The sequence below is a fragment of the Myotis lucifugus genome, unplaced genomic scaffold (assembly GCF_000147115.1).
Source record: "Myotis lucifugus unplaced genomic scaffold, Myoluc2.0 scaffold_1713, whole genome shotgun sequence".
Taxonomy (NCBI): domain Eukaryota; kingdom Metazoa; phylum Chordata; class Mammalia; order Chiroptera; family Vespertilionidae; genus Myotis; species Myotis lucifugus.
This window is the reverse complement of record NW_005872761.1, coordinates 25,331-36,727: the sequence shown is the minus strand read 5'-3', so window position 1 is coordinate 36,727 and position 11,397 is coordinate 25,331. Positions and strand designations below refer to the sequence as shown.

At 56.4% G+C, this 11,397-nt stretch overlaps 1 protein-coding gene across 1 annotated transcript in view; it reads left to right on the top strand.

Annotated features, from left to right (window-relative positions):
* Positions 1 to 7,730, top strand: part of IMPACT (impact RWD domain protein) — a gene marked incomplete at its 5' end in the record, with an annotated part of 14,113 nt that extends 6,383 nt beyond the window's left edge. Inside the window, 6 exon segments of the mRNA XM_023748712.1 lie at positions 1 to 45; positions 47 to 85; positions 1,168 to 1,241; positions 2,930 to 3,020; positions 4,203 to 4,337; positions 5,217 to 7,730. The exon segment at positions 1 to 45 is cut by the window's left edge and continues 1 nt beyond it. Coding sequence (XP_023604480.1) covers positions 1 to 45; positions 47 to 85; positions 1,168 to 1,241; positions 2,930 to 3,020; positions 4,203 to 4,337; positions 5,217 to 5,285 — 453 coding nt within the window.
* Positions 7,731 to 11,397: the final 3,667 nt, after the last annotated feature.

Here is an 11,397-nt window from a genome sequence, read left to right as displayed (position 1 = left end):
CCGCCGATCGACCACGGCGTCCCCATCACCGACCGACGGAGCATTTTTCCAGGCGCACCTGGCGCCCGTCGTCTGCCCCAAGCAGGTGGGCTGCTCGCGTGTTTCCCCAGCGCAGTCCCAGCGAGTGGCTTTGCAGTCACACCCTTGCTTTTACTGTTGTTTTCACGTAAGAGAAGCGATTCGCTCACCTTCCCGCCCCCCGTGCTGAGACTCTGCGGGGGCGTTCGGTGTCCTCTGTCACTCTTTTAAATTGTATCTAAACGCTGACTGGGGCTGACCCTCAGACAAACACCCATGTGGTGCCGCAGAAATTACTACGTTTCATGGTGAAAAAGAATTACATGAGCCCTGACCCAGGGCTTCGCTGGTTGGAGCCTCATCCTGTGCACCAGGAGGTTGTGGGTTCGATTCCGGTCCAGGCCCGTGTGGGACAGCCCTCCAGCCAGCGGAGTCACGCCAGCCAGGCCCGAACCTTCCTCTTCGATGCCTCTGCTGGGGCTGCGGGTGAAATACATTGGGATTCAGATCACATCACTACACGGGACCCACTCACACTGAGGTTACTGTGATTGACCTGAAGTTGCGATTGAACTGAGCGTCTTTATTTTCATTTGCCAACCTGGCTCCTCCGCACACACCGTGTCCTCTGAGCGGGCGGCTCCTTCCTGCCCCTCTTCCCTTTGGACACAGAAATGACCACATCTCTCAAGTCTCGCTCACGTCACTCCCCGTGGCCGTGCGGGAGCCCAGAGAGCGTTCTGGTTTATAGACTGTGGGACACACCATTACGGTGCATCTATCATCCCAGATGCGTAAATTTGGTAAACTTTTAGAGCTCATTTTTTTAAATTCTCGTATTTACATGTAGAATTCTCTACACGGGGAAACAGGTTCCTGTTTAAGTACGAGGCATGGTTAGTGCTCAAGTGTTTTTCTGATAATTGGTGTTTAGAAACCAGGTCTGTTATGTTCATTCCGTCGTGAGCACCGGTCTCTGCCCTGAATGAGGAGGAACCTTGGCAGTGGCCTTCTCGGCCGTAGAAGATTCTTTACGTAAATTCTATGCCACCTGCAGGGCTTACATCAGCTTTAAGATGTTTCCTAGTGTTTGTTTATAGAGAAAGTGAAATGTGCACATTTGTTTATTCATGTTCTGCTCTTTTTAAGGTGAAAATGGTTCTTGCCAAATTATATGAGAACAAGAAAATCGCTAGCGCCACCCACAACATCTACGCGTACCGGTGAGTGAGCGCGCCTCCAGGAGCGTGTGATTCATAACGACGGGAGAAACGTGCATGACTGTAAACAATAACAACTATCATGTATTCTTCCCATTACAAAAGCAATCATTTGTAGAATATTCAGAAACTGCAGAAAAGAAAAAAAATCAGAGGGGAAATCAGCTGTTTTCTACCATTAAATGCAACCAATAGTACGTGATACATTTTCTGTCCTTTCTGTGCAAAGTTTATCTTTTCAATGCTTTGCCCTAGTACCACATTTTTTTCTTAATGTACAAAAACAAATTTCCATGTTGTTTACATTGCTTTGTGAACATTTTAATGCTTGACTAATAGTTGTCTGAGGTTGCAAACTACATTTTATTTAACCGTTTCCTGTTGGTTTTAGTTCTTCCTGTTTCTTTTATTTTTTTAAATATATATTTTATTGGCTTTTTACAGAAAGGAAGGGAGAGGGATAGAGAGTCAGAAACATTGATGAGAGAGAAACATCGATCAGCTGCCTCCTGCACACCCCCTACTGGGGATATGCCCGCAACCAAGATACTGCCCTTGACCGGAATCGAACCTGGGACCCTTCAGTCTGCAGGCTGATGCTCTATCCACTGAGCCAAACTGGTTAGGGTAGTTTTTTCTGTTTCATTATCTATCCTATATAATAAAAGAGAAACATGCAAATTAACCATCCCTCTGCTATACCCACAAGCCACGACCACCAGCCAATCAGGAGCGAGTATGCAAATTAACCCAACTAAGATGGCAGCGGCCAGGGAGCTAGAGCAAGCAGGAGGCTTGGGTTGCCCCCGGTGATGGAGGTAGCCAAGCTTCCCACCTGCCCTGGCTGGCCCTGGGCTCCGCTCAAGACTACAAAGTTTCAATTATAGAAGATAAATAAATCCCAGAAAAAAAGAAAAAAAGAAAAAAAGGAGAGGCTGGGAGCTTGGGTCGCCGGGGGGCGTGGCCAGCCCGAAAATGGCCATCAGCCCCTTACCCAGGCTGGCCAGGCACCCCAGCAGGACTCCCCCACCCTGAAGGGGCTGTGGCCAGCCTGAAAATGGCCCTCAGTCCCTCACCCAGGCTGGCCACACCCCCATGGGGTGAGGGTTCCCGCTGGGGGACTTGGCCAGCTTGCCAACAGCCATCAGCCCCTCACCCAGGCTGGCGAGGCACCCCAGTGGGACCCCCACCCTGATCCAGGACACCCTTCAGGGCAAACCAGCCGGCCCTCACCCGTGCACCAGGCCTCTGTCCTATATAATAAAAGGGTAATATGCAAACTGACCCTAACAGCAGAACGACTGGGAATAACTGGTCGCTATGACACACACTGACCACCAGGGGGCAGACGCTCAATGCAGGAGCTGCCCTCTGGTGGTCAGTGCACTCCCACAGCCAACCTCCTGCCGTCGGCTAACCTCCCGCGGTCCCTCCCCCCGACTGGCCAGCCCCGATCGCCGGCGATCGCCGGCCAGGCCAAGGGACCCCACCCGTGCACAAATCCGTGCACTGGGCCTCTAGTTATAGAGAAGAGCCGTGAACGTACCAGATGGTGAATGACAGTGAACACACACCTCGTGTAGTTCAAGAAGGGTTTTCAGAAGCAGATATGCTGGTTTGGGAAGTAAATTGCAACTCGTACGAAGTGTGTTGAGGTTTCGAGGTGTGAGCGCTGTTGTGTGTGTTTCTAGAATATTCTGTGAGGACAAGCAGACCTTCCTGCAGGACTACGATGACGACGGGGAGACAGCGGCCGGCGGGCGCCTGCTGCACCTCATGGAGGTGGGTCTGCAGTCCTGACCGTCCCGGGCTGAGCTCCCCGGCAGCACGGGCTCCCTCCCTCCAGGGACCAGCCCTCGGTCGCTCTGTAGCGGACGTGTGGGTTCATCGGGAGTTAGTTTCTGAACGGCGACGAGAAGATGCCACTCCTGGGGGAGGGCAGAAGGCACAGGGTTGGTACAGGTCTCGGGCTCCCAGCCCTTTCCTCGCGGCCACAGGAGATGGTCTGCAGCCGTGGGACCTTCTTGTTTTGTTTTCTGACAATTTCCTCCCTTTATTTTCGCGTTCTATCTGTGAAATTCCTGGAAGTTGGTTATCGGGGCTTCTGAATGGATCCAGGATCTTTCTCTCCTTATGAAGTTGTCCATCTCGTTGCCTGGTGTTCCGAGACATGTTCTTGATGGTCTCCTAACATTTGTTTTAGCAGCCGTGCATTTAATTCTATAATTATAACAGCTCCCCCTGCTTTTCCTTTTTCCCGTTTTTCCTGTTCTGTGCTGTGCGGTTCTGGGTTCGTGGGTGCAGTATCTCCTCCATTTCCTGCATCTGCGAGTTAATGTTGGCTTTAGCGATTCCTCTCAGGTGGTCTCCGGTCCGTTTAGTTGCTCATCTTGCCCTTTCCCGTTCGTGCGGCTGGACCCCCCCCTCTGTCTGTGATCACCGACGGCCCCGTTCTGAGAGGGGCTGTTCTCTCCCCAGGTGGTTGCGGCAGTATTTTCCGCTCTTGTGTGAGGTTTGCTCACGCCCTGGAGGGGACTCTGTGTGGCCAGGCCTGTGGGCCAGCGGTTCTCCCCTTAGGGCGCGTTGGGCACACGTCCGGCCGAGGAAGACGTGTGGGCAGCGCCAGCGAGGCCTCCGCAGCCCGTGCCCTCTGGCCGCCGTTTAGAAGCAGGTCCGTGTGGCCCAGGGTGAAGGCCCCAGACAGCTGTTGTGGTGGAAGCCGCGAGAACTGGGACCCGCCTGCCGGTCTCCCCTGCACGCCCGGGCCCAGCGTTTGCAAGTTGAAGGCCGGGGAGCAGGGGTTCCTTTTCCAAACCCCCTCCTGTCTGTCCCCTCCTGTCCCCTGGGCCGTCCGTCTCACTCGCCCCCTCAGTGCGTCCGCCATGGGCGTCGGGGGCGCTTCTGCGCAGGGTCAGTGCCGCGGGGCTCACCTGCGCCCTCTCTTGTCCGATCTGCCGGACGCAGGTCCTGAACGTGCGGAACGTGCTGGTGGTGGTGTCGCGCTGGTACGGCGGCATCCTGCTGGGGCCCGACCGCTTCAAGCACATCAACAACTGCGCCCGGAGCATCCTGGTGGAGAGGAGCTACGCGGGCTCGCCGGTGAGCCCCCCCCTCCCCGCTCCGCCGGGGCTGCCAGCACCAGAGGACGTGCTCCGCGCGGTCAGCATCGGGTGGTGTCGGGAAACCTTGGCCCGGGAGCCGCAGGCCGGTCCCAGGCAGAACCCAGTGGCGGCCAGGGCAGACCCTGGGCGGGGACTTCCCTCCTGGACCCTCAGGCCAGATGCTCCTGGAGTTTACGGAGCCTCAGGCCAGTGGCCTCCATCCCCGAGGCCGGGGCTGAGCTGTGTGTGACCTGGGTCCTCAAATGGCCACGAATCCACGTTTCCTGTCACGGCCGCGGCTGCTCTCCCAGGCAGGCCTTTCCCGCCTCCTCCCTTTACGTTTGGAGGCTTTTGTTTGATATTTTGTAACTACGTTCACTTGTATTGTTTTTAAACTCGGCTGCTTTACTTTAAAAAGCGGACACTAGAGCCCGGCCGCTGGCTCCGTGGTTGAGCGTCCACCCAGCACCAGGAGGTCCCGGTTCGATTCCCGGTCGGGGCACAGGCCTGGGTTGCGGCTCCACCCCCAGCAGGGGGCGTGCAGGAGGCGGCCGATCGATGTTTCTATCCCCCTCTCTTCCTCTCTCTCTAAAATCAATAAAAACATTTTTTTTTAAAGTGGACAATAGAATAATATTGAAATTATTTAAACATAAATCTATTAGGTAAATGAGTGTTTTCCTTGATTATTGTCGATTATTTTGTAAATGTGTACATAGACGGTAAACAGAAGTGCTGGATAAAACAGAAGACGGCACAGAGGGAAGTAGCTGCACTTCCACTGTTGTACAGACTCTAGGGATTCGGTTTAAGGCTCCTAAGCCAGCAGCTTCGTGTACATGGGGGGGAGACTACATTGATTTTCTCACTTTTCCAGGAGGAATCGTCGAAGGCTTTGGGAAAGAACAAAAAAGTGAGAAAGGACAAGAAGAGGAGTGAACATTAACAGCCGATACGGCTTAGCGGTCAGCTTACCTGTGACCAGATGCAGGCCCCTCACTCATCAGACGTCTGCACGGGGGGCCTGCGGCCCCGCAGCCATTCATCACGACACCAGCGCCATCTCCTCCCTGGTCATGTCACCCGCCAGCACCAGAGGCCCTGTGAGCACCGTGCGCGCGGCTGGAGCTTCACCGCCACTTCGCCCGCGCGAGGGAGGCAGCAGCGGCCGGGGCGGCGCCTGGACGGTCGCCTCGGCCGCGTCAAGTGCCTTTGTTGGTGGGAAGCGCGGTCTCTCGGGAGGGGCGGCAGCACCTGCTTCTCGTCGATGCGTTTTGCTGAGGGACACGCCTCGCGCTGTTCTTCCGCCTCGTGGGGTGGACTCGCCGAGGACGGACCTGGGAGAGTTCCCTCCTGTGGTTTCAGTCCTCGGCGTGTCGCCCCTGAGGATGGCGAGGCGGGCGCGGGCGTGTCTCCGGCCGCCATGTGCTGGCGCGACTGTCACACCCGTGCTGGCAGGAGTGTGTGCCTCAGTCCCTGCTGCAGGTGGGTGACTGAATTTCAGAAAGCGGTTTTCCCGCCTCTGCCCTTTTGGTTCCGTCCTTGTGATGTGAGCGGTGAACGTGGTGCCAGGAGCTCCTCCCGCCCGAGATGTGTCCGTTCTGTTTCTTCAGCCGGAAGCCCTTTCCTGTGACCCCCACGGGGGAACGAGGGCTGTGCTGGGCGCGAGGCTGTGGCTGACGAGGAGAGAGGACGGGAGAGGGAGAGAGAGAAACATCCGTGATGAGACAGAATCATGGGTCGGCCGCCTCCTGCACGCCCCCCACTGGGGATCGAGTGTGCAACCCGGGCCTGTGCCCTGACCGGAATCGAACCTGGGACCCTTCAGTCTGCAGGCCGACGCTCTAGCCACTGAGCCACACCGGCCAGGGCCCTTACTTGGTGTTTTTAATAAGAATAGCTTTCTGCTAGGATGGATTCTGAGAAATAAGATCTGAATTGTATTTGTTGTACATGTTTAATGTTGCCAGTTATCAATTGTCATCAGAGGGTGACATATATGTATTTAGATAGAACACATCAAGTTCCATGTAAAATTCAGTATGTCCTATATTAACTTAAAAAAATTGAAGTTAAAAACTACCAATTAGCATGAACATAATTTCACAATTTTGGCACATCAGGCCCGTGGTAGGAGCCATAAAACGGAATTTGGTGCTGCAGAAAAGTAAATGCCAGTCCATGGTTCTCTGCCACCAGATTGAATTTCTTTCTTGCTGATTCAACTAATATTTCCTTAGGTCTTTTAGAAAACCTTTATTTCTGGGATCTCATTTTTCTTTAAAAGCAATCTTATTTTTGCTTCTTTCTACAGAATCATGAACCACATTTTCCTGACTATGGCACCTAATTTCCTTTGCCCAGGCAGCTAGTTAATGAGGAGAATCTCACTGTCTATGTGTATGGACCCCTTTCCAATATTCGTATCTGTTTTTCTCCATTTAAAAGCTTATCTTGAGTCCAGGCCGGTGTAGTTCAGTGGGTAGAGCGGCGGCTTGCAGATCGAAGGGCCCCAGGTTCGATTCCCGTCAAGGGCACATGCTCGAGTTGCAGGCTCGGTCCAACGTGCAGGAGGCAGCCAATCAATGATTCCCTTTCATCATTGATGTTTCTCTCTCTCTTCCTCCCCCTTCCTCTCTGAAATAAGTAAAAATATAATTTTGAAAAAATTTATCTCGAGTCCAGGCCAGTTTGGGTCAATGGTCCTCGCACCGAAGGGTCAAGGGTTCGATTCCCAGTCAAGGGCACGTACCTGAGTTGCAGGTTCAGTCCCCACCCAGTATTGGGGCTCGTGCAGGAAGCAGCCGATCGATGTATCTCTCACATCCATGTTTCTCTCTCTCTCCTCCCCTCCCTTCCATTCCCTCTGAAAACCAATGGGAAAATATCCTCGGGTGAGGATTAACAAAAAAAGTTTATTGCGATTAGGTTTTCAAATTCTCCAAGTCATTTTCTCTAGCCATCGGTGCGGCGGCATATTTTATGGCACCTTGTACTAGCTGCACGTATTCCCCACGTGCCAGAGAGGAGGAGCAGGTGGCACCTGCATTTTAAATGGGAACCAACGACTGTGGTTTGGAGGCGTGGACCTCGAAACAGCCGGCGTGCAGAGAAGTTATCAAAGTGCTCACAGCGGGAAGAAGGGCAGGAGGCAGGGCTGAGTGTGGGGGGGGGGGGGCGCTCCACGGTCTGGAGACGGCATTCGTCGCATTTGGTACGCGCATCTTCTATTTTTCCCCTGCGTGATTTTGTACATATGCTATTTTTCTTTCCATAAAAATGGTATTAAACTGTACATACTGTTTTGTATCTGGATATTTCATATAGAAGTATATTGTTAACATTTTCCCATTTCAATAAAGACTATTCTACGGCTTAGTTTCTTATGATGCATCCTGCTCTGCCTTCTGGGTGTATCGTCAGTACCGACTGGTCACTGCTGGTTTCTGATCGCTGCGTCCCCGGTGCACAGCCCTGAGCAGAGCCCTGGGTGCAGGCGCCTGTGTGACCGGCTCCTTTCCTTTATTGTAACCGCACGAGGGGCCGGCGGTGGCTCTGGTGCTGGGACAGGTCCGCCTTGAGGTCGTCGTGGTGAAGGGAGACCTGTGTGGACAGGACCCCGACCGCCTTCCCCTGGTTCTGCCCCCAAAAGTGTAACGTCCGTCTGACGGACCCACTTTCAGTTTCTCTGAGCAGGGCCCTGCCCGATGCCCGGCTCCCCCCCTCCCCCCGTCCAGGGCCCACCTCTCCCCGCCCAGGGCCCCCTGCGCCTTCCCGCTGTCGTTGGCGCGGACCCGGGGCCGGATTTGGGAAGCAAGCGGGAGCCAGGGAGGACGGCACTTACCGGGCGTGTACGCGCCAGTCCGAGCTGCTTGGTGAGCTGCTGTGAGTCTCTAGGCCCCGTCAGGCCATCTGGTCACTCAGATCCGTCACTGGGTTGTGCACGACGCCTCTGTTCTCTGAGAGGCGCCTTTTCTGCCCTTACCCCCCCCCCCCGCCCCATCTAGGTGTGGTCTCCGTTCCTTTGCGCCCTCAGGTGCTGTGCAGCGGGAACCCCGGGAGTGCACAGCTCTGTGCAGCGTCCTGGTGCCTCCGCTGTGATCGACCCGGGTCAGACTCCGGTGCGGTGAGTCCCACCGTCCCTTTGTCTTCTGTGCACACGTCCGTGTTGCACATTTGGGGTCCCCAGGCCAAATCCCTTAGGTCTGGTTTCTGGTTGATTGACAAGCCTTACAGGAGCCCGCTGGTCCCTCCGGCACCCGGCCCTGAGCTCCCCTCGCCGTGGGCGCATTCTCTGCCGGGCGTTTGTGAAGTCAGTCCCTGGTGCTACCAGCCTGGGAGGCATCGCAGGAAATGCAAGGCACGTCGTCAGAAGCTGGTACACGGAGCCCACAGCTTGTTTCATTTTATTTACTTATTTTTTATTAAATGTATTGGGGTGACATCGGTTAATGTGATCGTATAGGTTTCAGGTGTGGGTTTCTGTGATGCCAGATCTGCATGTTGCACCGTGAGCCTGTGTTTCACTCAGATGTCCCACGTAGGAGTGAAGTCATAGGATTCTGAGCCTTTTCTGACGGTCTTACCTCCTCAGCATCCTGTTCTCAGGCCCATCCCCGTGGCTGCCAGTGGCGCTATTCCGTCCTCTCTCGTGGCTGAGTGGTGCTCCGTTGTGCACATAGACCATGTCTTCCTTTCCCGTCCTCTATCGCGGGACTCGTGGCTGTTTCTGTGTCTTGGCTGCCGTAAATAACGCTGCCGTGAACACAGGGGGCCTAGATCTTTGCATATAAATGGTTTTTGGGGATAAACCCAGGAGAGGGTCTGCTGGTTCGTATGGTAGCTCTGTTCTTAGTTTTCTGAGGAAACACCAGACCAGACCGCCTTCCACGGTGGCTGTGCCGGCCACCTTCCCACCAGCAGTGATGGGCCTCTCCGACATTCCCTGCAGGTCGGTGGCTGGTCCCTCCCTGCGGCCCGTGGCTGGTCCCTCCCCGCGGCCCGTGGCTGGTCCCTCCCCGCGGCCCGTGGCTGGTCCCTCCCTGCGGCCCGTGGCTGGTCCCTCCCTGCAGGTCGGTGGCTGGTCCCTCCCTGCAGGTCGGTGGCTGGCCTCTCCCTGCAGGTCGGTGGCTGGTCTCTCCCTGCGGCCCGTGGCTGGTCCCTCCCTGCGGCCCCGTGGCTGGTCTGGACCAGCGCGGACAGGGCTGCCCGGAGAAGGCTCGGTGGGCTCTGCGTGGCTAATGTGCAGAAAGATGTCGGGGGCTGCTCTGCAGACAGGGTTCATGACCTTGCTCTCGACCTTGCTCTCGGGAACACGGTGAAATGGAGCCCCCATGGTTCCCAGTCCGCAGACCAGGAAGCGAAAGGGTAGGGCGAGGAGGTGACGGGCCCGGCGGCTGGATCCGCCGGGAGGAAGCTGACCTTGCGCTCAGGGCCCAGCCGGAGCCGGCAGCTGAACCCATCGCCCTGCCCTCGCGAGACGCCGCTCCTTCCTCCTCGGGGAAGAGGGAGAGGCAGGAGGCGGCGGATGTGGGTGGGCAGCAGACCCCGAGCCACAGACCAGATCCACACCAAGCAGATGCCGGTGGGCACAGCCAGTGGAAGGCTCTCCTCTCTGCGCGCTGCCTGCAGTGTCCGCCTTCCCCACCAGGTGGCTCTCACAGCTCCTCTCCCCCGCAGTCCCCGCCTTCCCCACCAGGTGGCGCTCACAGCTCCTCTCCCCCGCAGTCTCCGCCTTCCCCACCAGGTGGTGCTCACAGCTCCTCTCCCCGCAGTCCCCGCCTTCCCCACCAGGTGGCTCTCACAGCTCCTCTCCCCCGCAGTCCCCGCCTTCCCCACCAGGTGGCGCTCACAGCTCCTCTCCCCGCAGTCCCCGCCTTCCCCACCAGGTGGCGCTCACAGCTCCTCTCCCCGCAGTCCTGTCTGCGCTCCTGAGAGGAACTGACGGGAAGGAGCTGGTAGCAGCCCGCTCACGGGCCACCTCTTTACATGGAATTAAACTCATAAAATGCGTGAAGGCTCCATCAACTATAAAAACAAAACAATGACTTCTTTTCCCCTTCGAGAAGGCAAGGGACCTGAAGGTGCTCGCAGAGGGGCACACGCACACACACGTGCACACACACCTGCTCACACACCTTCCCACAGCCCACTGCACACTCACCCACAGACACATGCCCGCCCCTGCGCCCACCCCAACCACACACGTCCACATGCTACACACATTACCCCCCACACGCACACGCACACACACGCACACACACACACACACACACACACACACACTCTAGAACTGGGATCTGCTCACGGGAATCCCGTAAAGGCCTGGAGGGCTGCAGGAAAGTGTAACCGTTTTGCGTCTGTTTCATCAGGGTCATTTGCTGATTTTTTCTTTTAAAAACACCACAAGTTATTGGCTTTACAAACCCCTGCATTTCAGGGCCCCTCGCCCTCAGCACACGTCCAGGCAGCACCAGCCTGGGGTCAGGAGCAGTTCTAACGGGGCCTGGTTTCCTCTGTAATAAGCTGAGCTTTTAGGGCTCCGCCCTCCCCGCCCTTGGGGAGCCCCCGCCCCAGCACCACCCGCCCGTGTCTGCAGACGGGACCCTCTCTCCCTGGGGACCCAGCCCAGCGGCCCGGCCGCCTGACCTGCAGGAGGCAGGCCCTGCCCAGCCGCAGGAAGAGGGAAAGACAGAGAAACATCGATGTGAGAGAAACCTCGCTGGGCTGCCTGCTGCGCACCCCTGACCGGGGCCCGGGCCGGGGAGGAGCCTGCGACTGAGGCATGTGCCCTTGAGTGGAATCGAACCCGGGACCCTTTGGTCTGCAGGCCCACGCTCTATCCACTGAGCCACACGGGCCAGGGCTGTAAATCACACATATGAACAATAATCACGATCATGATGGGCGCTGACATGGTGCTCTTGGACCCCCCCCCACCCACCCCCATGCGAACAGCTCGTCTAGTTTTGTCCTGACGGCGCTGACATCCTGTGCAGTTGACACATCCTGGGCCGGAGCGGAAAGAAGTCGAACAGGAGCCGGGGGGGGGGGGGGGA